The 26,892-nt window shown below is 43.2% G+C and overlaps 1 protein-coding gene across 6 annotated transcripts in view; it reads right to left on the minus strand.

Moving 5' to 3' along the window:
* The window catches only part of KCNMA1 (potassium calcium-activated channel subfamily M alpha 1), a 766,236-nt gene that overhangs the window by 65,582 nt on the left and 673,762 nt on the right, over nt 1-26,892 (minus strand). For all 6 annotated transcript variants that reach the window (XM_058299114.2, XM_071215879.1, XM_058299113.2 and 3 more), the window contains 3 exons: nt 25,921-26,044; nt 21,311-21,535; nt 17,717-17,909 (listed from right to left, as the gene is read on the minus strand). In XM_058299114.2, coding sequence (XP_058155097.1) covers nt 17,717-17,909; nt 21,311-21,535; nt 25,921-26,044 — 542 coding nt within the window. The remainder of the gene's footprint in view (nt 1-17,716; nt 17,910-21,310; nt 21,536-25,920; nt 26,045-26,892) is intronic.

Below are 26,892 nucleotides of genomic sequence, written 5' to 3' on the forward strand. Positions count from 1 at the left end.
GAAAAAATTGACAATCTCAACAAACCAATCACGAGATAGAATCAGTCACTAAAAAACCTCCCAACTAAGAAGAGCCCTGGGCCAGACAGTTTCACAGGTGAATTCTACCAAACATTCTGGAAAGAACTAACACCAGTCTTGCTTAAACTCTTCCAAAAAATTGACATAGAAGGAACATGGCCTAACTCATTCTATGATGCCAACATTACCCTAATACCAAAGCCAAACAAAGACACCACGAGAAAGGAAAATTATAAACTAATCTCTCTAAGGAATCTAGATGTGAAAATCCTCAACAAAATACTTGCTAATCATATTCAACAACACCATAAATGAATTATACACCATGATCAAGGGGTTTTCCTTCCTGGTATGCAAGGATGGTTCAACATAAGAAAATTAATTCATGTAATATATCAAAGGAAAAAAATAACATGATTATATCTATAGATGCAGAAAAAGCATTTGACAAAATACAGCACCCTTTCTTGACAAAAACACTGCAAAAGATCAGAATAGAAGGAAACTTTCTGAACACGATAAAGGGTATATATGAAAAACCCACATCTAACATCACTGACAATGGTGAAACCCTAAAATCTTTCCCCCTAAGATCAGGAACAAAACAAGGATGCTCCACTATCACCCCTCCTATTTAACATTGTGTTAGAAGTACTTGCTCAAGCACTGAGTCAAGTACCAGATATAAAAGGCATAACATGGATGAATCTTAAGAACCTTATGTTGAGTGAAGCAAGCCAGGTATTGAAGGACAAATACTACATGGCCTCTCTAATATGAAATAAGCAAACCAAGCTGTCTCAGAGAGCTAGAGACTGGATGATAAGCTTACAGGAAATTGGGGGGGAGAGGAAGGTTGTGAGCTGACGCCTACGTGGGTGAAAAATATGATGAAGTGGAGGTAAGCATTTGTACAGGGAAGGGATAAGACGGGCATAGGGATAATTTTGGGTGAGACTTTGTAGGCTTGAGGGGGGCTATGGTTGGGAGGATGGGTGATATAGCCCAAGGAATTGGGGGGCAAGGTTGGGGGGAACAATTGAACGTGGGAGATTGTCAGGTATGTGGTTGAAAGTATAATGTTGAGAAAATTCTTTAGAAAATATAAGGAAGGATTACCTGCTTAAGGTGCTTAAGGGGGGGCATCTTGCACAGGGGCAGGCTTCTAGGGAGTATATGAGTACTTGTCTTGTCATAGTGTGTTATATCATTGGGTGGAGACCCATTCAATGAGTGGGAAGGTGTATCCACATCCTGGGGAGGACTGATGTTCTCCAACAGAGGGAATTATGTCTCTTGAGAGAATTGGTAGCTCCCAATGGGGGAGGACAGTCTAGTGTGTCAAGCCCTCAGCATTGTTGTAAGTATCTTCAAATCTGGACCTTTAAGCAGTGAAGCTTGGTTGTCACTGTGGGCCATGAGGGGAGTGGGAGAGAGGAATAGAACAGATGGAAGCAGGTAACTAGGGGACAGTGGAAGTGTTCCACAAGATTGTGCAATGATGGATATAGGACATGTTAAAATTCACCAAAAATGTATAAAAGTCTATAGGCTAAAATGTAAACCATAATGTAACTAAAAATCTAGAAAATTGTACAGTCTAAACTATAGATCATAATGTAAAGCAAAATGGAACCATGTTTGGTAGCTATGTTTAATATCTGTACATCAGCTGCAGCAAATATAACATGAACATGTAAAAAGATCATTGCTGGGGAAGGAGGAAAAGCGTTTGATGTTGGATATATTAGAGTCCCCTATATTGTATATGTGACTTTACTGTGATCTAAAACTTTTTTGAAGACAAAAGTAAAAATCAGGAAAAAATAAAAGGATGTAGACAACAAGGAAGAAGTGTAAGAAACTGCATTGCCATTGTACATACAGGGCAACACCTATTACAGTGATGAAAGGTAAAATGTCAAAAACAAAGTTTTATGATAGTTTTCATTTTTAATACCCCAATTTATTTTTACTTTAAGTTTTTCTAAATTAGTATGTATTCTATTTCTAATCTTTAAACCTGTAATTACTATTTCATTTCCTTATTAAGTGAATTTGGGAATATGATAGGCCTCATTTTTTAAGAAGTTTTAGATCACAGAGGGGTTCAACTATGGCAGGGGAAGAATACTGGTGTAGGGTGTTATTGATGAGGGACACATGACTGGGAGGGAGTTTTCCAGGACATGTATAAAGGGTATATGAAAATGTTTGGGTATTTGTTGGGTGTTTTCATAGTAGTTAAAGTTACAAATGACAACCGAGGGAATGCTGAGTTCCTAGCCAGGGGGATCTGTCACATTCCCCAATGGAATAGCAACAATCCCCCAAGTGCAAGGGCAAAGACCAATGAAGAAGGATGGTCCAATGATGAGCTCTTGATACTGATGACTATGCTTATGAGCCTGTGTGCCTGAAATTTCAACTAGGCCAAGAGCTGCTGGGTGCCTAAGAGTTACCTCCTGAGAGCCTCCATATTGTTCAAATGTGGCCACTCTCTAAGCCAAACTCAGCATGTAAATGCATCACCTTCCCCCCCCAGTGTAGGATATGATTCCTGGGGATGAGCCTCCCTGGCACCGAGGGATTACTACCAATCACTAACTGGTGATTCAAGTAGAAAAAGACCTTGAATAAAAGGGGAAAATGGTAAAGACAAATGAGTTTATATGGCTACAAGTCCTCAAAAAAGAGTTGGGAGGTTTTCAGAGGGATCATGCTTATGCATGCCTCAGCAGGATCCCAAAGATACCCAAAGTAGATGCAACCCCAGGTATTGGTGCTCCTGAAGGCTATGGAGATGCACAGATTCTATGGTCATGGCAGATGGCTCTGGAGTTCAGTGCCTTGTCAGTGGGGCCTTCTTTGTGATTTGTATTCCTGAGTGTGATGAAGTTGGACTCAGATGTGACCTTTCTACACATGCCTCTTCTGTCACTTTTACTGAACCTGTGGTTGATACTGGGATTGGTGTATACTCAGGAGACTTGAATCTCTGGACTGGCCATGTGCCAGTTGGGCCCTGAGATTCAGCAGTGTTGCAACACCTACTCTCTGGTTCGTTGGACTTATCCAGGTCAGCTAACAGGGAGGTGAAGATGGTCAACCACCGCACCAGGAAACTGAGAGTGCCTACAACTCCAAGTAGGAGAATCACATCCATCAACCATGTGGGATCTAAGCCCCCTCTCGATTTAGAGGTGGAGTGAACATCACCATTCTGGAGTCCACAGGATGGTGGAATAAAATATAGATTAGAGTGGACTTGCAGGAATTCTACTATTAGAACTATTGTGACTAGTAATGGAAGAAACTGTAGCACTGATGTGGACAAAGTAGCGATGGTAGTTACTGAGGGCAGGGAGAAGGAAGAAGAGAAGTCATGTGGGGGCATTTTTGGGACCTGGAGTTATCCTAAATGATTTTGCAGGGACAGATGCTGGACATTATATTTCCTGCCATAACCTACTGAAAGTACTGGTGAGGAGTGTAAACTACAATATAAACTATAATCCATGTAATGCAACAGGGCTCCAAAATATATTCACCAAATGCAGTGAATGTGCCACAATGATGAAATACGTTTTTGATGTTGGAGGAGTGGGGGGTGGGAGTGAGGTATAGGGGAACCTCTTATATTTTTTAATATAACATTTTTTGTGATCTATGTATCTTTAAAAAAAAAGCAATAAAAAAAAAGAAAAGAAAAGAAAACCGGATCACAAAGAAGTTAAATAGATTTTTCAGGGTCACACAGTCATAAGTGGCAGAGCTGATTAAGTTTAATGGTAGAGTGCCATTTCTACAACCCCTGATACTTCAGCAAAGTCCCTCTGTAGCCATCAACTCTGGATTCATACGTGGCTCCCTTGGGGTCTTTGGATGGGGCTGTTTTAAAACCCCCAGTTTATAGATGAAGAAATAAAATCACAGATTGTTTATCTGAAGTCAAGTGGCATACTACTGAAACTAGGACTCAATCTGTTTTCTTGACCCTCCTTGACCATGTCATCCCTCTGACCACCAGTTTGTGGTTCACTACCATAAACTACAGCAATCAAACCTAGCTGCTGATGTCCTCTTGCACTGAGAAGTGTGGCCATCTCTGTGAGGCCAGGGTCACTCCTCAGGAGCCACCTGGAGCTCCCGGGAGCAGAAAGGAGAGATGTGTCCTGCTCTGTTGCTACATTTTAGAGGTCTCAGTCCCACAGCTTCCTCAAGCTTTGGGCTGGTCCCTCCAATGAGGTCAGTAAAAGTTCAAGGCTCAGGACCTAGTAGCAAAGGCTAAAAGAGTGGGACAAATTCACACTAGAGAAAAACTGAAAAACCGGCAAGTTACTCTAACCACAGGTCCTAGAGATTGGCTCAGCATCTTCCATCTTTGCCTTCCCGTTCCCAGGGCACAGCTGTCAAATGAAGCCTAGAGGGGAAGGGTATGGGACTTAATAAAGGTATTAAATAGTAACTTCTTTATCTCATTTGAGGGCAAATGAAGAGGAAGCAAGCGGCAGATCCTGGGATTAATCACTCATTCACTCACTCTACAAAACTCCTAGGTGTGAGATGCTATGCAAAGTAAGATTAAATGTACTTCTGACAATTGCTGGGGGTAGGGAAAATCAGTAAGATAAGGAGAGAGGCCATTCTTTCCAGGGCCTATCCAAATTAAGTGGCCTCACTGACAATCATTTCCTTGGACATCTTGAGCCTTTTAAGCCCCCCTTAGTTATATCATTAGTAGAGATAGATAGGAAGTGGACTTGGCCCAGTGGTTAGGGCATCCGTCTACCACATGGGAAGCCTGCAGTTCAAACCCTGGGCCTCCTTGACCCATGTGGAGCTGGCCCATGCGCAGTGCTGATGCGCGCAAGGAGTGCCACGCCACGCAGGGGTGTCCCCCGCATAGGGGAGCCCCACACGCAAGGAGTGTGCTCCATAAGGAGAGCTGCCCAGCGCAAAAGAAAGTGTAGCCTGCCCAGGAATGGCGCCACACACACGGAGAGCTGAGGCAGCAAGATGATGCAACAAAAAGAAACACGGATTCCCATTACGCTGACAACAACAGGAGCAGATAAAGAAGAACACGCAGCCAATAAACACAGAGAACAGACAACTGGGGTGGGGGAAGGGGAGAGAAATAAATAAAAATAAATAAATAAATCTTTAAAAAAAAAAAGTAGACATAGAGCTAAGTGATCCTTCATGAATGGCACTGGGCCTTTCCCACTATTTTGCTTTCTTACTCAGCCTCAGCCCCTTCTGGATGCCCGTCAGCTTCTTATGATAATCATACCCATGTGGGACTGCTAGTCCTACTTACTCTGTGAAGCCTTCCCTGACCATCACAGCCCAAGGCAACATCTGCCTTCTCATACTTCATTGCCTGGTAATGCTCAGATATCTGCTAGGAAATTTTTATACTAGAGATAGGTAACAAGACATTCAATTGACTACTAAAGTGCTCCTAGGATATAGTTTCCCCAAAATGTTCAATGAACTGTAATTGAAGCATTTAAGGAGCATTCATATCCTTAAATATTTCCTACATTCAGAAGTCACTTATAAATCAGTTAACTTCTTTGAAGAGTCACTTTAAAAAAAAACCAAAAAACAATTTTTAGGACTTGTCATGAATTTTTGCCTATATAAGGATGGATTGAAATAAAAATGCATTGGATGGTTGGCTAGGCTCATTTGCTAGCTGGAGGTATGCATGTTGTCTTCACAGCATGTGTATTAAATTCCTGCCTCAGAAAATTACACACGACTCATACCATGTACTTTACAAGGTACTCTGGAATGTCCCGAATCCAATATTATTAAATATGTGAGTTCAAGTTGAGCTCTACAACTTATTTCACATGTCTATGTCGTTGTGGCTTATATATTCCATTAGCTCTGTGACGGCATGGAGCATGGGCAAAACCAGGACACTTACCTCAGGTGTGGGGTATAAACCAACTCGAAACTCAGACAATGATCTGTTGGTTGATTTGTCCTTCCCTGGAATCTCATCAGGGGCCTTAGTAAGCCCATGGGATTAAAAGACTTTCTTTACTTCGTATTATATAACTGAATGTTCCTCCCATAGAACAATTTCTCTGGACCATTTTCTGAGTCCAACAACCCACCTGAAATCCTGGGTTTTGGGATGAGAGTAGCCTGTTCATTCTCATCTACTGCCTTCTATAGGAACTTCCACCTGGAAAGTGGAATGAGTAGATAAAACCTGGAAATATTTTGTAAATCTCTTGACAGAGAAAGCAATGCACTGTCTCCCCTTCTCAACCTCTTTCTGACAGTTGCAGAGTCAAATCCTTTTCTTCCAACGGCAGGGCATGGGGGGAGGGAAGCTCAAGCAGAATGCTTCCTACTTTTCCCAACTACTCTTCTCTGTCCAGTTGTTGTAGCAAGAATGACTCTGGCCAAAAACGCTCATGTCTCCCTTTGCTGGGATGGGTAAAATTAGGGACCCAGACGATGGGGTGCATGGAGACAAGATACGTCCACAACAAACTCCAGTTCCTCAGATTCAAAGATGAATCGAGGAGTGAGGCTGGCATGCCTTGAGTGTTTTCTTTCCCCTCAAAATTTCTGTCCCCAGGAATGCTTCCAAGACTCTTAAAATCAGATGTGTAGGACTTTTCTTATCAGAATAAAACTTACACTCTTTTATTGGGCAGACTGTTAAGGTGAGAAATGCACAGGCTTTGGAGACAGGCAGTCTGGGGATCGACCCCACGTGCTCTTGACTAGCTCTGAGACTTGGGCAAGTTGCTTAGTCTTTCTGAGCCTCAGTTTTCTCATCTGTTAAATGCGGATAATCACCTGTGCTTCAGATGGTTTTTAGGGGACTGAACGAGATATTTCATACGCTGTATATGAATGAACGTGCCCATTGCATGGCTCATCTAAAGAAAGAAGATTGTAATTTTTAAAAAGGGATATTAATGTAACATAAAAATTTTGAGTAGTAAACCAGTTTGTGAGGACAATTCTCCTTTGCCTGATGCTAAGATGATGAGTTTAGCCCAACCCTGACACTAGCCCACATCTGTTTTCTGTCTTGAAGCTCAAGTTTCCTTTCACCGCATTTGTCCGAAACTGGACACGGCTTGAGAGGAGAAGTGAATCTGCTCTGCGTGCAGTTGAAAGGAAAAGGTCATTTCATTCTTCCTGACCCACCATCCCCAAAAAAGACCTTCAGTTTTATAGAGGATGCAACCTCCACAGGCTCAAAAGTAACCACTTTTTGCTAAAGTTCTCATTCTTGTTTCTCCTTTCTCTAGGAATCTATTACCGGAATAGTAAATGGCAGTCTTAAAAGGATCTCTCATGTGGTGAAATACGCTGCGTATGAAAAAAATTCTCATAAGTTGAAGTCATTTAGAAAACAGCTGCAATTGTTGCTTTGTTGAAATACATTTGTACTGCTGTGCTGAGATCTGTCTTGTGATGCCCACAGAAGAAATGTAACCGGGCAGGCCCCTTTCTGTACTGGAGACCTGCTCGGAGCCCTAAGCCAGATTTTCTTTATTGTTTAGTAAGCTCTTTTAATGAAATGTACTACTCTTATTATAGAGGACTCAAAATAAGATCTAAATCACAAACCCATAAAAGAAAATTATTGGGCTGGGTATCTAAAGTTACTACCTAGAGGCTACTCCAGCATGGTATTTATAAATCTCTAAACAGTTAAGTATAATTGTCTTTCTGGTTTTTGGGAAGGAAGCCAACAGCAGTTTCAGTTACAAGTGAAGAAAAATATTTTAGCATTGAGCTTTGTTCGTTCGGTGGGTATAAAGAAAAATGGCTTCTCCCCTACCGCCATTTCAGAATTGAGAGAGAATATTGTAGTAATGAAATGTTATATGGGAGCAGCTGAAAAAATGCTTCTCTGACTTCAAGGCAGGAGAATGTGCGTGAGGATATGTGTCTAGGAGTGTTTACAAGAGTGATGGTGCAGCCTGGGGGTGAAGGAAGTGAGGCCTAGGAGTTGAAGAAGGGAGAAAACTGGGACGGGCAAGTGTTGATGGGTGACTTGGGAATTGAAGATAGGGGTGGTCTGTCAAATTAATGGGAAATCCAGATGCAAGCCACTCATCCTGAGGTTGGCTGCTTCCCATCTTAGACACAAAGACATTCAGGAAGTGTGTGAGCACTTCCACCAAAAAAAAAAAAAAAGCCATAACCCCATAGTTCTCCCCCTGGACTAAGACTGTAGAGCATATAAAGTAGAGACCCCTATATAATAAAAATCAAGAAAAATACCAGAGACCTTCAGTTAGAAAGGATCAGAGAACTCATCTCATCAATTCTCCCTTCCACACAATCATTTCTGTAGCTTTCCTTTGGCATGAGCATGGACTGATAGGACACTTACTATGCTTTAGGTAGCCCATTCTATTCTGGAATATCTTCCTTAGGTTGGACCGAAATCTGCTTCGCCTTCACCAGTAGCCACTGGTGCTGGTTTTGTCTAATGGAGCAACAGAAGAAACGGCTCTTCAAGTCTGCTAGCCCTGTTCTCTTAGGCATTTGGCAAGTGATACATTCTAGACTTTTCACCATTCTGGTTGTCCCCTCTGCAACATTCTTTTATTTGTCAATTCCTTCTTCCCAATTTTCATAGATTTTGGCATATTTTCCCTCAGACAGAATCGGATGAAGCAATCAGTGCTCAAAATATATTATAATTCCATGTGTGAGGTTTAAGGCTACATTAATGAATCACCAGCTGGTGTTAAAGATAGGCCTCCTCCGGTCTGCCTTTAGTGATTATTTGAAATTTAATGTTCAGTTGTCCTCATTATATTTCATCCTGTAGGTTTGTCCCAAAGTTTCAGTTTAGGATGCTTCTTTTATAACCCAATTTTGCCATCCCCAATAGTTTAGAGATCCTTATCCACAGAGTCTTGTCCAAAGATAAAAGAGCAATCACATTTTCTTCTCTGAAACACTAAAAGGTATCTCAGACTTCGGAAGGGGAATGGCGTGTGTACCCTGTGCCCCCAATTAACACTGCCTTTCCAGGGACAACTGCCATACTTCAAAAGGAACGCCTCATTCCCTACTTTGTTGCAGTGCACACCAAGGAGAACATCTGCCTCTGTGCGGACATTCATTTAGCGTAGCTGTGGCTGAAGGCCACAGAGTGTGAGAGGAACTGCCGTGTGTGTATGTGTGTGTGCACACACATGATTATGTCTACTGATGTGTGTGTAAGCCTCATAAATTTTTTTTTAACTTAATAGCCTATAAGGGGGCATAGAATATAATACAGAAAAGCAGCTGAAGGAGGCAAGGAGTTCTGTGGTGGGCAGGTTTTCTGCTCTTCCCTCCCCTGGGATGCCAAGGACCCTGCTCGGCTTGTGGGCCCCTAACTTCAACCAGAGGCTCCCTCTAACCTCTCTTTCCAAGATGCTCCTCAGACTTTTGTCCTCCAACCTTCTTTCTCACTCCCTTCCCTGAGGCTTTCCTACACTCCCAGAATAGGAACAATGTGTCAGATCACTAGTGGTGACACTCTCCTAGATTCACAACTTCACTCCCACCCATCTGCTTTTCATCTCCACCTGGACTTTCTAGAGTCACGTGGAGATGAACCACAGCGTTCTCCCACAAGCCAGTTTCTGCTCTCTAGGCCTCTGCCTATGAACAGCATGAAGATTACTTTCATGCATCTATTTTACATCTACGATGTCATACACTAGAACCTTCCACTCCTTTTCTGGTTCAAGGGTTACTGGTTTAATTCTGGATAACTGCAGCTCCTAACCAGTGTCCTCGCAGCCTCTTCTTTTCCACTCCCAACAACACTTCACGGGGCCTCCAGATCAATCTCCCTAAAGCTCAGGTCCAATCCCATCGCTCTCCTCCTTCCCAACCTTCATAGCTCTCCAGTGCCTCCTCAATTATTTACAGTGTCCTAACTCTTAAAGGCCATTCCTCAATGCCCCAACCTCATTTCTGTCTCATCTCTCCCTGTTGTCTTATATACATGCTATATTCCAGCCAAATTAAACTCTTTGCTGCCCTTGCAACACATCCCCATGAACTTCCATCCCTTTACGTATACTCTTCTCTCTGATTCAGGCCAGCTATCTTCATCTCTGCCTGGGGAAATGCCATCTCTTCAAAGTCTGTCTCATATACTCTTCTGCTTCTCTGCCTGCTCCCAATGTTAGTCCCCATAGAATGTAATTCTCTCATGGTAATAAACCAAAATTATAAAGCTGAGTTATACATTTGCATATGAGGTTGCGAGGACCAGAAATGTGCTTTCTTCATCCCTCCCTCTCCAGCAATGCCTGCCATGGAGAGTCTGGGCACAAAACAGGTGCCTACTAAATGTCTGTGGAATTGCAGTGCCACCTACATGCCAGCCACTGGGAATCAGATGAATATAGGGTAATAACAGAAAACGGAACCACAGAAGAACTTTAACCAACATCCACATTTAGCCCAGACTTTGAAGCACACACATTCAGTCTTCTTAAAGAGATCTGGTATCTGAGGATTGTGTGCCGGCTTTGGAGGTAATATTGTGGTTGAACACTGGGGCAGTGCTGGATCTCAGCTCTGCCGTCATTCAGAAGTTGTGCTCAGGAAGAAACTGCTCTAGCTGCTGAAAAGTCCTTGTCCACACATTTCAGGTGGCCCTGAGTCCTGAGGCTTTACTTACCACCTTGCTACATATGACAGGCACAACGTGGACAAAATAGACACTTAGACAAAATATAGTTAAAGCCTATCTCTGCTGCAACCCCGCTCCCCTTCCTTTTCCTCCACTTAAGGCATTTCAGCCAGTGACCATCTAAAAAATATGAAAGGAAAGAGGCAGACCATGGTCAAGCTGAGAAGAAAGAATTTCCCTAAAGAAGCAAAATGGACAGCTCCTGAGATTTGGGTTGAAATCATCACTTAATCCCTCTAAACCTGTTTCCTCATCTTTACAATCAAACTAGGAACCTCTTTACCTCACACAGCTCTTCCAAGGACCACATAGGGATGTGGTTCTCAGCCCTGGGAAGCTTGTAAAATTCCTGACACCCGGGTTGTGCCACAGACCAATTAAATCAGAATTGCTCAGGCAGCGATATTTTTTAAAGTTCCTTTAGGTGGTTCAATGTGCAGCCAAAGATGCAAACCAGGCATCTAGGACATGTGTACTGTCTCAGTTGGCAAAAATCCTACCACACAATAGCATCAACCATTCATTGACAATTACTATTATGGTTTTTGTTGTTGTTATTCAGATGGGTTTTGCCTTAGACTCAGAGTTCTCATGGAGAAGGAAAGTTTTCAGTGTAATGCCATCAAACTTTGCTCTGGCTCCACAAGGAATATTTCTTTCTCTGAGGCCATCACATATTCCTCTCGGTGATCCAATGTTCTACCTTATGGCACTCTCACATCTTTAACAAACATGACTGCTCTTTGATCTTACAGGGACTTGGGGTCATTTTTTAGTTTCTAAGCCAATAAGCTCCACCTCCTGGTTTGTCTCCTCTACCTACCCAGATAGACCTGGGGGATGCTCATTTTAATATATTTCACCAGCACTTTTGAATCTTTTGCCTCCTACTAATTCATATCCCAAGCTAAAGCCAACTTCTATTCCTCTGCTCTTCCTGCCAAGTGTTGCAAAGGAAACCACATAGCTCTGCTACCTGGCTTCATTCTACCTCCATGGGGCTAGCCTCAGCGGATCCCTACCCAAGGTCATTCATCCTGTTACATGTCCCTACCATGTTTCCCAAGATGTTGGCTCTGAACCTTTCTCAAGATCAGCTCCCTGCCCCAACTCTCCCAGCCACTTAACTCCTCAGTGAAAACCAAACATACTGCCTCATGTAGAAAGGAAGAGCCATCAGACTGAGCTACCTTTACATCAATCACCCTCTCAATTCCACATTAAGCTTTCTATTTCCCAGCCAGCCTTCCTGTCTCAGAGGAACAAGTTCTCATTCTTTCTCCTTCGTAAGGCCATATCATCTTCTGCTCTGTCCTTCCCACTTTCATTGAACAACTCTCTAATGTAGTTTCAAACTTTCCCTCTCTAAGGAGCTTCACCTTGGCCTACTTCAGCCAACAAATTTGCTGTATTTTTCCTCATTCTAAAAAATTAAAAGGAAATGCTTTCTGTGATGAGTTCCTCTGATAGATATTATTCCTCTCACTACCTGTACTTGAAAGAGTACTACATGGTCACTAGTTCTTACCTCCCATTGATATCTCAGTCCCTTGAATGCTGCTTCTATGGCAACAAGCCATCAACTGCTCTTCCCAAGGTCATCAACGATGTCCTGATGGTTAAACGCACCACTGCCTCTTTTGGGCACGTACTTGACTTTTCCTCAATAATTGACAATACTAAACACTCCTTCCTTTCAAATCAGTTCAGCCCAACAAATGCTTATTTCTTTTCAAACCTGTGGTAGACCCTGTGCTGGAGGTACTTGGGACACAAAGATTAGCAAGACAAGGGAAGACCTTGCCATTTTAAAAGCTCACAGTCTACTCAAGAAAATGAGTGCACCCACAAATAATTAGGATATATTATAGATTGCTAATCTGGAATTTGTTTAATTCTTCTCCTTTACTTTTCACACTGTCCACTCCTACTCTCTTAAATATTTGCACTCAGCTCTTGCACTAGATTTTTTTTCCTTGGCTTGTCCCTTAGATGTTGATGTTTCCTGAGGTTCCATGTTTAGTGCTTTTCTCTGAATTGTTTTGCCCCAACTCCCTGGGAAATAGTCATTTTTAGGCCTATATACTGCCCATGGCTAATGACTCCCAAGACTGTATCTTTGAGCCTGACTTGATCCCTGTAGCCAAATGTTCTTATTTATTGCTGAATATCCCATAGATACTACCATCTCAAAAGGACAAAGACATAATTTCTTATATTCTACTCCAAACCTGTTTTTTTTTCCTAGATCCTGGGCTTATTTAGTCACTTCTATACCCATCTGGTAGTTAAGCTCAAAACTCATCTCCAACTCCTCAGCCTTGCTCATCCATACCTCCTTTCCACCCAAATGACCTTCAGTGGCCATCATGTCTATGTTTCAAATCCATCACAATTTTGTCTTGCTCTCCCTACCAACATAACTAAAACTGTAGTGTCAGCCCTCATTACATCGCTGCTAATCCACTGAACTGTCTTCCCTCATGCCTCCATCTCTTCCCACCTCTGGTCTATGTTCTTATTTTTGCCTGTTACCTCTTCAAAAGATGGATTTAATCATTCCTTTTTCTAAATCTTTGATGATCCCCCAAGGCCTTAGCAAAGCATACAAGACTGTGCTCTAGACCTGTGCTGTTCAATATGACAGCCACTAGCCATATATGGCTATTTCAAGTTAAGTTTATTAAAATTAAATTGAGTCAAAAATTCAGTTCCTCAGTCACACTGGCTACAATTCAAGTGCACATAGCCTCATACACTCAACATACTCATAAATGCCACTGCTTCTGTGATGCCTTCATGACTCTTCCATATTTCTACCCTTGTCCTTATCGCATTGTGTTGCAATTGTTCATGGGGATGCCACCTCCACTAACCTGAGCCCTTCAAGGATGGTGAGTGGCTAAATCCAACTCATCTCTGTGTTCTGTGCCTTGCATAGTGCCTAGCACACAGTGGGCACTCATTTAGCCCTCTCTCTTTCCCTTAAGTTTCTCTTACTGGAAGGTTGACCTTTATTAGTTACTTTTACTTCTACAGGAAGGAAGTATAAGATGCTCAGTTTACAAATTTGATATTGAGGCAAAATGGGGTAGTCACTCGCATCCCCCCTCTTTTCAGGTACTGACTCAGGCAGCTCTTTGAAATGTACTCATCCTCCCCTCTGCTCACCCTCCCTTCCAAGATCAGACTCAGTTCTCATCTTTTAGAACCACAGGGAAATAGTCTGGCAAGAGCCACTGTTGTACCAGCTGATTTAAATTGAAATGTTTTCCCCAGATAAATGTGTGCTAAATAATACACCAGCTCTCCAGCCAAAGGGAAGTGACAGCCACTCTGTAAATAAAGGCACTTAGTTGCTGGTAAAGAGCTGTAAAGTGGTTCTGAGCCGATGTTTGCTGACCAGCAAGAAGCAACTTCACCTGCTTTATGTAATTGTCACTGCAGTCTTGCCTGCTGTATATTAAAACTGCATCTCATAGACCCAACTGTCACATCAGATACACCATCCAGTGTGGGGTATGCCACCTTTCACTGTAAATGTTTCTGACAACCAGCCATCACATCTCACATCTTTTCAGAAAGTGTCTAGTCCAGAATCCCTAGGCAGGTCAGTTCTGATACCATGTGGGCTGAAAAGTGACACCAAAAGGGTGGGAAGAGGGAAGAGAGGGGGAAGAGAGTATTTTTTGTTCATCTGGAAGACCTAATGACATGCAGCATGTGTCCAGACACCAAATCCCATGAATTCTCGGCCTAATCGATGTTAAGACACATGTCCCATGTTGAAATGCATCATCTTAAACAAACAAAAAAAAACTTCCCCTATGGTTGCATGAATATTATGACCCAAGGGCAGATAAATTTGTCCTAAGTAAGTTCACACTTCTGTCTGGAGAGTGACACAGCTATCTGGAAGTAGAAGATGGGTTTTCATAAAGGTCTATGGAATAAACAGTGATGAAAGTGATGAGAAATCTATGTTTTCCTCACTCAGGGGAAGTTAGATTTGTTTCCCAAAACGAAAAGAGTAACATGAAATCCATTACGTGCCCTGTCAATCCAACCACCACTCGTGCTTGGCCACACCAAATACCCAGATGAACAGTAACAAAAGTGTCCGATGCTACAGGGTGTTCCAGTTGGTCTAAAGGGTAGGACTGTGGCAGGGAAACTCAGCTTATTCATCTGGTCCCATGAGAGTCCAAAGAGTTGGGCTTAGGTAAGCAGACAAAGGTGGACACAGAATGCTCACCCACTGGGGAGGAAGTACTGCCCTCTGTTGATGACCACCTGCCTTTTGGAAGACCCGAGTATCACAAGAGGAGAAAGGGACGAGAGAGGAGCAGATAGGGTAGGAAAATGAGGAGAAATGTGAGCTGAGGGCCCATAGATTTGACTTGCCTTCATTGAGAGCAGAAACCAAATGTTTGCTGGCCATTGGGACACATAAGCTGAACTCCAATGCTGACCTGGAGTCTATGAAAATTGTTTCAGGGCATGGAAACACCTCCTCTGCCTTCCCGTGGTGTGGTGTGTGTGTGTGTGTGTGAGCATGCATGTGTGTATGTACAAAAAACGAGCTTCCTTTCTTCCTTCTCCAGATCTCCCACCAAAACCTATTTTTCTTCTTCCTTATTTCTCTGCTAAAAAGAGTAGAGAAGACTTTTGAGCATTGCATAAGTATCTAGGGAGAGGAGAAGAGTATTTTTACAGTTAGGTAATTAAATAGGATCTGAGAGGCTGGAACAAGGTTTAAGAGAGCTGGTAGGAGCATTGAAACCACATGTATTTGTAACTAAATTATAAGTTGAAATTCCAATATATGAACCTCAAAGTTCATAATTATTTAATTGAGAGAAGGAAATAGGCATACTGGGGCAAGGCAAGTTTTCCTGTCCCTCCCTGCTAGATGTCATCTCTGCCCAAAGGGAGTTACTTCATTTCTTTCCATTCCCCTTACTAGTTCCTCCCCGAGAGATAAGGAGTATATAACAGGATGGTCAGCATGATCACTGGACTAGGTTTTATTGGTGTGAAGATTTATTATGCCTTAAAGCAGTTCATGTGAGTCACCTAGAGAGCCTCTGAGTCACCTGGGAAATTTTTGAAAATGCAAATTCCACCCAGTATGTCTGCACTGGGCCATGAGGCTCTGTCTTTCTAACCAGCTCCCAGGTGATGCCCACCTGAGGGGAGAGGGGATGGGAAGGATACACATTTAAGAACAAGGGCCAAAAGGCAAGAACCCAGGGCCAGCTTGCCTTTTGCACTTCCTAGAAGGTCAGTGTACTGTCTTCCAACATCCTTGTTCATCTCTGCTCCCTGGACACATTGTGTAGGAGGCAAGCCCCGCATGTGGGGTATGCAGCTGGGTAGATAAGTTGCTTAGGGCCTCTCTTAGGGCCTTGCCATGTAGCCCTCTCCTGTAGCCCAGCTGAGCATGTGGACCCCAAGATTTAGATTCGGGATTGGTGGAGGTTAATGGAGTGAAAAGGTCAAAATTAGGCTTCAGGCTGTATCAATCAGGGTTACGTCAGAATAGAAACCACTCTATTCTGTGTATGGAGAAACTCTGAGATTGACACAACCTTTGGAAAGGCTGGAGGAGCAAGTCAGGGAGGCCACCATTAGCCATCTCACTTGTAGCACCAAAGTGGAAGGTTCTCACCAGCTTTCCCAGAAGCTGCCATGTATCTCAAGACCCTCTGGAAAGCCCCACCCACACTCTGAGTCCTCAGGAGCAAAACAAGTGGTTCTCAGAAAGCTCATTTGATAGCTACTTGGAACCCCATGCTTACAGCGGCAGCTGCCTCCAAAGAATCAAGGCCTCTCTTTCTCTTCCACTTTCCAAATCTCCTCCCAGTGCCTCTCTCTGGTTGGCAGACTCTAATCCAGAGCCAAATAGGAAAGAGGATTCTTGAACTATTATCACTGGCTTCCTTGTAAGGCTGAGCCGATGATAGAATGGAGTGGTGGTGAGCTGCGTTACCATCAGATGATGTAGTACACGGGTCAAGGCTGCATGACCTGTGGGCTACATCATCTTCTGCAGAAGCCAGTCTTGGTAGGTGAGTGTCAACAATTGCGCAGCTCTCAATTAAGCAGTGCTGTTTCCTACTACCTAGAGTTCTCATGAGCTAGGCTGCCACCACCTGGGATCCTAGAGTGATGGGATTCAGGTACCCATCAGGCACCCGCTCAGTAGATCACCTGTGACAATGGCCATTCAGTTCATGGTAAGCCTACACAGAAGTCAACCCTTGGAGAAAATTGCTTTGCATTCTACTCTGCCAAATCCCCAATGGCTGAGGTCCTTTGTCCTGGGGGTTTTGCTGGGCTACATTTTAGAGACCCCTAAGCCACATCTTTGCTTGTCCTAGCCAGGATCCCAGAGCAACTGATGGGGAAGATGGAGGGCAGAGAACAGAAGACAGATATCACTTAATGCTGCTGTGCCTCCTACACAGGAGTATGCATGGGCTGACAGGTGTCACCTCTTGCTAAATGATTTTTAGTGCTCAGAGAGTTCCCATTCTCCAGAGCTCACCATCCCCTTGGGCAGAACAATCTTAAATGCAGCTGTAACAATGGCAAAGCCCAACACCCCATCCCAGGCCATTGGCAAAAATATATACTGGCAACAAACATTGGGAATTGTTCAGCCAGCATCTTTTTAGTGCCCTGACATTTAGCTGGTGACCCTGGTCATAAAGCCACTCTTTGGGAAGTCTGACGGGGTGGCAATTTAAAGCTTTGTTTATTCTCTGGAAAGGCAGCCTGCTTCTGCGTGTGGGTTTTCAGGTCTAAAGCCTGCTTCCCAGGACAGCCAAAAAGAGGCAGCAGATGCCCATTTAAAAGCCATCAGAGTGACCGGCAGGTTTCACTGCCAGGCAAGCTGATGCAAGCCCCTTTGAGTTACAGAGTGAAGGATATCCCTCTTGCCAGCCCCTGTCCCCCAAAGGCACAGCTGAGAATATTACAGGCTGTCCTTACCTTGGGAATTAGCCTGCAAGACCCCGATGCTGTCATCAAACTGCATAGATTTGATGTTGAGTGACGCCAAGATGCACTCCTTGTCCTGCAGCGAAGTATCATCAATATTATTCTGATTGGCTGACAGGATAACGCACATGTCACAGAGGTTGATGTTGACGGCCCTTAAATCAGCCCGACTTAATGGTGTACCCTTTGGCATAAAGGGGAAAAACAGAACAAAACATAGCCAACGTGAGACCGAGGGAGGAGAGGAAAAGAGGCCAGAAAAAAAAAATTAAAAAAAAAATACAACAAATTAAAGATGGAGCCAGAGCTTTGGGAAATTCTTTAACAAGTGTCTTTTTTATGCCTTGACATTAAGCTGGCCGAACTGCATTCAGGGGAATAGAAGCCGTGTGCTAATCTAAAGGGTAGTTGGTGCTGATGGCAGCATTTTAGGCTTGCTCTCAATACTCAATCAAGCTATTACTAACGGGAGAGAGAAATAATGCCAGGGTTCTCCATCTTCTTCCTGCCTGGAAATTGTCTTGATTTAAGTAACTGTCCCGTGGCAACCTCTGGCTTTCAGAATGTAATGAGGGGGTGGGTTTCAAATGCCTGTTTATTTAATCGCAGGTCACTTCTGTCCCAGGCGAAAGACAGCGGCTCTAGCTAACATTTCCAGCACAGCCAGGGGAAATGGCCAGAGAGCATGGGATGCTGGGTTGGGGCTGGAAGCTCTGAACGATGAGGGGGAGAGGGAGCCAAGTTACTGTGCTTCATGCAAAGGGGAAGGGAATTGAGCTTCAGGTCACATAATTTCATTGCAAATTCCCAGCAAGGGAAAAAAAGAAGGGAATTGTCTAACAACAGAGGAAGGACTAAGTACAGGATTGCTTTCAATGGAGAACTATGCAGCAAGTAAAGAGACTGAGCTAGTGCTCCGAGTATGCCTTGATAGGGGAGGATATCTGAGATACAGGCTAAGGGTAAAGTACAAGTTCTAGAACAAAGTATGATTTCATTTATGTTAAAAAAACACAAAACGAACCCATATATTTATGAAAGTATTTATAAATGTGTATAAATTCAGAGAGAAAGCTCGGGAAAAAAAAATACACATGAAACTAATAACAGTAATTACCTCTGGGGAGGGGAATAGATTGGGAAGTGAAGGGGAATTTTGCTTTTGACTTTGTATACTTCTGTACTGTTTGAATATTTTATAACAAGAGCATATTTGTATATAATGTGTGTAATTAAAAATAAATAAGCCCGTAAACAAATTATTTAAAAATGCTAACACAACAAAAGACAGTGGGGGAAAAAAAACAGAATCAAGAAGGTAATGACAAAGAGCCAAGGAATGCCTCCAGAGGTAAAATGGGAGGGGCAGTATTGAAGGAGTAGGGCAAGACTTCCTCAGGCTCTGTGTCCTTAGGAGGGGCCAGAGCAGGACTAAGCTGGCCAGCAAATACCAGAAGTCCCACGAGCCATGCAGCATCATTTTGGGGTTCATGAGGAGACTCCAGTCTCCTTGGCCCTCCAGCCTGAATACAGCTTCTACTTTGCCTGGATGGAGTCCTGCGTTGCCTTTGAGTTTTCCAGCTGCTGTGTGTTTCTGGATGCTTTCCTCTCATTCCCCTTTCTGGAGAAGAGGCTTTGGAAAGATGGGACTTGGTTGTAGAGATCAGAGGCCATCGACCCTCTTTTATGACTTAGAGTCAGTCATGATTCTATTCTCAGCCCCAACAGACTACTGCAAAGTGGAATTAGGGAGGAAGAGGCATTTAGTGTTATGGTGCTGGGAAGCTTCTATTTCTAGATCCTGGAGCTGTAGCTTTGGAGAAATGAAGAATGCCCTCTTGTCCTTCAATCTCTTTGTGCAAAGGAAGTCTGACTGACTGCCTGAATCATTTTGCTAACATATAAGCCTCAATTGCTGACATCCATTTTCTTTTAATTTTCACTTGTAGGGAATCCAGTAGTAATTGTGATATAAGACAATGCCTGCACAGTTGTATATGCACGGTTTCAAAGCACAAGAAATACAAATGTTATACATAGCAATGTCTCGTGTTTTTCTGGGCTGGCCCTGTATGTGCGATACTATTGAAACAGACCCAGGTGGATGCCCATTTTGTACAATTATGCTCTGCTTGAATGTGCTAAATTTCAGAGGCTTTGAAAAGCACCTGCAAATAGGACAGCTCATTCATATATACGCAGGTGAGTGGATGCATACAAGGGCACACAGAAGGAAATACACACACAAAACATACCAAACATCATACATACCCAACACTCTACACACACCCCAAGCATCATACACACACGGCTGACACACACACACAGCTAGACTCATGTGCCCCAGAAAAATATGAGGCTATTAACAAAGCTTTTAGAGCTCAGTCCAAATGTGTTCACTCGTGACCATGTGGAAGAGAACATGTACATAGTCAATCATGGAAATATATAATCAAATCTACCATAGATTTGAAATTAGCAGGGAATATATCTTTAACGTACTTATAAGTATATGAGTATTTATTTGTCTATAGGAGACTATTTCTGAAAACATGTGTTCACTAAGTCAGCGGGTTTTTGGCCCAGCATCCAAAAGGGACCTATCTAATATTTTTCTTGATTCTTTAAGAACTTATTGAGTATAGATTGTGCCAGGCATTATGTAAGGGCTAATGATACCTAGATTCATATATGATCTTTAATGAATGATATGAACTTGAGTCTTTGGTCCCATTTTTGTGATTCTAGATGCTATGAAAAAAATAATGGATTTAAGTTCTATTAGGTGGAAGAAAATGTAGCTTCAAATCCATATGTCTTAGTTTTAGGGATGGGAATTTCCAAGAAACATGTTTGAAGGACAGTCTGCTACTTGCATGGATTTGTGACATGAATAACTACATTAATGCTGAAATGCACAAGACTACAATTTTCAGAAAGTTGATCGATGATTAGAGATAGTTGTTTCCATTATTCCCAGATCATGAAATCCCATATACCTGCACTGAATTATGGAGTCCCAAACTGTTCCTTTTACATTTGGGCCCTGCTGTTTTGTAACCAAGAGTATCACATGCACACACAGAGAGATCCATAAAAATGCTGCTAAGCTTCTAAATGAATGGGAGGGTGGAGTGGGCCAAGTACACAGCAGATATAAATAAATAGCTCTGTTATTTACATTTAGTTCAAACAGAAGGTAGTACAGATCAAGGTTTCCCCAAGCATTGATGATGCCCTAAGTAAAATGCGAGAAATAATTCCATGAGTAAGCTCTGTGATAAGCTTCACAATACCACAATTACTAGGTTTCGTGTAGGCAAGGGAGATGGTTAATACATCTGATACCGCTAAACTTCACTCCCTCATCAGGGGTGGACTTGGCCGCAGATTTCTTTTAATAAGGTCTCCCAGGGTTTGGATTTTCCTAGATGGAGCATAGAGGAAGGGCTGAGTCCTCAGGCCATAACCAGATGAAGAAGCACTGGCATGATCAAAGCTACAATCTCACATCCATCTGGGATTTTCTTTTGTGAATGAAAGGAAGAGTAAAAAGCATCGACAACATGATGACCTTGGACTTACCGGCAATATGGACACTTTGGGGAAGTTATGCAGTGTCTCCCATTCCCTCTTGAGGTACTCAATGGAGCCCACAAACACAATGTGCTTGAGCTCATGGTAATGGAAATTGCTGGCACGGAGTGGCATCACCAGGTTCCGGAGGCCAATCAGGGCTGAGCTGACATCGCCAAAGATGCAGACCACAACGTGGCCACTCAGAACGGTCATGGCAGCTTCACTTCGAGTCTGCAACAAGGAGAGGTACAGGCGCTTGGGGAAGAAGATGTCCTAGGGTTGTTGTAAGGGATACAGGAATCATTTGTGTAAAGTACCATGCAGGGAAACGGATGTGGCTCAACCAAGTGGGCTCCCATCTACCATACAGGAGGTCCAGGATTCGATGCCCAGGGCCTCCTGGTGAGGGCAAGCTGGCTCACACAGAGTGCTGGCCCACACAGCAATGCCACCCCGTGCAGGAGTGCTGCCCTGTGTGGGAATGCCACCCAGCCTGGGAAAGCCACCACAGGAGTGGTGGCCATCGCAGAGAGCTGGCACAGCAAGATGACACCGCGAGAGACACAGAAGAGAGAAAATAAGAAGACATAATAGAACAGGGAGTTAGGTGGTGCAAGAGAGTAATTGCCCCTCTCCCACTCCAGAAGGTCCCAGGATCGGTTCCTGGAGCCGCCTAATGAGAATACAAGAAGACAAAGAAGAACACACAGTGAATGGACACAGAGAGCAAACAACGAGGGAAATGGAGGGGGGGAGAATTAAAAAAAACGCACAATGCAAACATTTGCTGAGTGCTCACTATGGGCTAATATGTGCTAATATTTTTATTTCAATGATGCTATATACGTGTCACATATGTATAATTTTGAGTGTGCATATATCTTATTTATGTAATAAATACACATAAACATATATCCACACGTAGTTCTGCCTTCTTTGACAGAAGATTTGAGAAAGATATGCCACACACATGTGAGAGCAGGAGATCCTTCACAGCGATTTCCAAGTGGGGAAAATAGGAAGGAGTAGGGATATTTATGTGATTTGGAAGGAAGTCTTGATCTCTGTGAAACTGAGCAAATGAGATACCTTTTCTGCCTCTCTTGCAGAGACAATGATAAAATGGTCAGATCCCCATATTGGTCTCAGCTCGAGAAACTGAACTGAGTTCTAGATTCATCAGTGAGAGGTTCCAGTGCTCTTCTCTAACACTGGATATTGAGGAAGACATATGCCCATCCTTCAATTACCAGTGGAAAGAGTTGGACATCCTAAGTCACAGGGTGGCAAACTATGGGCTCTGGGACAGATCTGGTCTGCTACCTATTTTTGTATGGCTAGTGATCTAAGAAAGATTTTTATATTTTTTAATGGTTTAGAAAAATCAAAAGAAGAATATTTCATAACATGCAAAACTATATGAAATTCAAATTCCAATAAAGTTTGATTGGAATGCAGCCATGTTCATTCAGTTAGGTACTGCCCACGGCTGAGTTCACGCTGCAAGGGCATAGTTCATTGAGTGCGACAGAGACCATGTGGCCTGCAAAGCCTAAACTATTTATTGCCTGACCATTTACAGAAAATACTTGCTGACCCCTATCTTAAGCTAACTCTTCTTGGGATATCCAGGGACGCGCCTAGAGGGGCACACCTTATGTAAATCATTCAGAATAAGACCCCCAAATAATCAGTTAGAGGACGGACATAGTTCCTTAGGAAGTGCAAATAATTATGCTTGCTGGTTCTTTGATCACTGTGTTAGCATGACAATACAAGGGCTTTTCTCTGCCTCTCCTTCTGGCCAGTGCCTACACTCTTGCTTTCCTTCCTCCCAGTCTACTCACTGTATGCCTGGACAGCCCCAGTGGCTCACAGTGCTTGGGGAGGTATGTTAATTTCCAGTGCACATATCAAACTCTGCTTGATTTAATCCCTAGGATTGACCAGCATATTGATTGTTTAAATGCCAATATTGCAATTCATGACAATGTCAGGGTTATTACAGTAACCCCTAAGGAGAGGAGCAAGCTAGCTTTTACTCCCTGATCGTTAGAATAAAGCAGGGGCTGTCACCATTATTGGTTTCCCTCTGTAACAGTGCAGGGAAACCTGATACATGGGTTGTAAGAAATGCCTTATAAACTGTGACCAAGTGAGGCTCCACTGGGGAACTCATAACGTACATCACCACTTCTTGGAGAATACCTGGAGTTAGTTATCTCGGCCTCATGGAAGTATGTATATGTGTGTGTGTGTGTTTGCCTGTATACCACCAGCCAAGAGGCATCCAGTCTATAACATGCTGCGATGAGTCTCCTAATTATTTTTTATTGGCCAAGTTAGCTGGAAGGCTAGCTTTCTCAACAAACCAGAGGGTTACAAACAGGGTCCAGAGCGGGATCTGGGAAGTCTGGAATGGGGAAGTCAAGAAGAGATGTTAGGTCGCTGAGGCACAGATGCTGGTCCCAGAAACATAAATCCGGGAAGTAAAACACCAATCCCCAGACTAGCCATGGTAAGATCTCCTGGAGAACCTTGAAAAGATACTGTTTTCTGGGCTTTGGCCCTGCAGAGTCTGATTCTGCCAGGTTTAAGACCCACTAGAGAAACTGCTCAGCCATACATCATGCACTTCCTATGAATCCTTCAAGGACCAACCCAAGCTGAGTCTTGAAGGTTTAACCACCCTCAAAGCACAACCTATGGGTATTTGATAGCTCCTCTGGCCACTTGAAGACATGGAAGAAGTCTTTCTCCCCTGGATCTGAATAGCACTTTGTTATTCCTATCACTTAGCTTTAAATATATTGTTTTATAGTTACATTTTATTTCTTCTCCCTAACAAGACTGTCCATCGATATTGGGGCCGTCTCTTATATTTTCTAACCTGCCCAAAGCTGTGTCCCCCAGGGGCGACACACAAGCCCAAAGCATCCTCTTGTAGCCTGACCCTTCCTATCATTCTTAACTCCACTCCAATGTTACATTAGAGAGGGCTTCTTGGACCACACTGTCTAGTTAGTCCCTCCCAGTCCCTTTCTAGCCCATCATCCTGCTTTATGTTCTTCACAGCACTTACCAATATCTGAACTTACTTGTCTACTTAGCAACCTTCTCCAGGCCAAAAGGATCCAAGCTCTAGGTGAAGAGTCATTGTCAGGTTTTTAAGAGTGCTGGCACATAGTTGGCTCCTTATAAAGGTTTGCTGAATGATGTTATTTTTCAGATGAGAGAAACAGAAACTCACCTCCCTAAACCCTTTCATGGCTGATAGGAGATGGTGACTGCTCCTTAGGAATGTATGGGCAATCCATTAAAACCCTGTATCCCAGATATAGCACCCAGCCTATGTGCTGTCATAGGCTAAGGTTATCAGAGAGCAGCTTTGTGGTTAGAACAATTTTCACTCTTGGTAAGTTGCATAATGGCTGTTTGCTGAGAGTTCTGACTCTTAATGATTTACCTGCAACTTTTAGACCTTCAGGATAGCACCCAGCACAGTGCTCTCTGGCTCTTAGTGCTCCTTTACGAGGAAATTGAGAAAGCACACAGATGCACATGTACACGTGAACATACAATCTCTCTCTGGTAAGAAAAGGGACAAATTTAGTGGATTAGGGAAAAAAAACTCTTCTGAAGACCTGGAACAGTGGCCATGACATCAGAAATGACAGGATTTTTCTGGAAGACAGAAAGGAGCGGAACACGGCAATCTGGGGATTAGAGGCACGAGGGAGAAAGGACCCTTGCATCTGCCTTTCCTGATTATTAATCCATTTTTCATGGATTAGCAAGACAATAGACTGTAGGAAAGCCGTTGGAGGCATTAAATCCTAAAGCTTTTAATAGGACTAAAAAGTAGCATGGGATTGTGATCTCTGCTGACATTCCTGGGACAGACTCAGAGAAAACCATGGCCACTACTGAGATGTTCATGAGTCCAAGAAACGGGCTCCAAGCCCTGGCCTCCCTGAGGTTCATCATTGTCTTCATCAGTAGATGCACTTTGCCTGTCTACAATGAAGGGTGGCAAATAACTGCTTTTGGGATCTAGTATCTATAAGGACACAAGATATTATCATAAACCAGACCCTCATAAGGATCATCAACAGCAGCATTTTTATTTCTTCATGGCATTTAATGATAAGAGATAAATTTATTGAGTCATATATCAGGTTCTGTTCTAAGACCTTCATAAGAGTTGCCTCTTTTAATCTTCACTACAATCCTGTGAGTTAGGAGCTAGTCTCATCTCATCTTTTTATAGATAAGAAAACTCAAGTGCAGAGAGGTTAAGTACTTACAGCTCAGCCCCAGAGTCATGTCCAGGAGAACTGTGGTCCATACTGCCCCCTAGGAGGCATTTTAGCATCACATGTGATCTACCATTATTGTAAGGGGTGAAGAAAAATTCAGTGATTGAAAATTCTAGTCTCTGCTCTGTCTCTGGTCAGAGGTCTAGATCCTTCGATAAATATTCTTAATTTCAATTTTAAAAAGTAATTAAGGCCAGGGACTGTATCATTCCACTACACAGCTAGGAAAACCTCCTTCCTGGAAAATGTAGGTTGGAACAGAAGTGGCCGGCATCACTTCCACAGTCTGTCACTCACCAGAATGACTTTCTCCATCTCCTTGGGTGCGCACCAGTGGAACATCCCAGTAGAGTCGTACTTCTTCACGTTGGAGTCCATGTTGTCAATCTGATCATTGCCAGGAATCAACAAGGGGTCATGCCTGGGGAGAAAAGGACAGGAAATCCTAAATTGAGATGCAATAAATTATCAATAGAAAGTGTCCCCAGAGTTCCATGTCAGAGATGCTGAAAGATGAAAAGGAAGTGATGATCACTGAAGGCCACCCCTTTACTTGCAGAAACCATCCTTTGAAAGGCACCTGCCTCGAACCACCACCCACCTGGAAGTGTGGGTGGCCTTTGTAAGGCAATAATTCTGCCTTTTTCCTCTTCCCCTTTTTCTAAAATGGATTTCACATAATCTTGTGGATTCGGATTCCCTTTTTAGGATATATCACTCATCCCACTCTCATTTTACAAGCTATCCAATCTCCCCAGGACGTGCACGTGCACACATGCGCGCGTGCACACACATACACACCAAAGGGTTGCTATTAGCATTGGCAATGAAGAGGAAGGGATAGGAATAGAGCCTCATGCTGACTGACTGGCATAAGGATGGAAAGCCAATTACTTGCTCTTCCCGACTACAACTTCTGACGTGATGCTCTTCGCAGTAAAAGCTTTAACAGGCTGCACTTTAAATATTTTAGCAATTTGCCCAATCAGATTTTGCTCTCTTCAGCTGAAGCCCTTTAAAGATTCAGCAGCATGTCACTTCAGAGCAGATTGACTACCAAATGCCCACATCTGGAATACATGATTTCAATACTAAACAACCATCCCCTCTCTCCTTGCCTTGACAACTGTATTTGCACTAATCATCTTACGACTAGCTCCCCCCACCCCCACCTCTACCTCCCAACTGCAGCATCCTTGGATGAGAGCCTCAAGCTCAGAAGCATCTTAATAATATGTCTTGAATTCTCAGACCAAATTCCCCTTCTCT

The sequence above is a fragment of the Dasypus novemcinctus genome, chromosome 6, assembly GCF_030445035.2.
Source record: "Dasypus novemcinctus isolate mDasNov1 chromosome 6, mDasNov1.1.hap2, whole genome shotgun sequence".
Classification (NCBI taxonomy): Eukaryota; Metazoa; Chordata; class Mammalia; order Cingulata; family Dasypodidae; genus Dasypus; species Dasypus novemcinctus.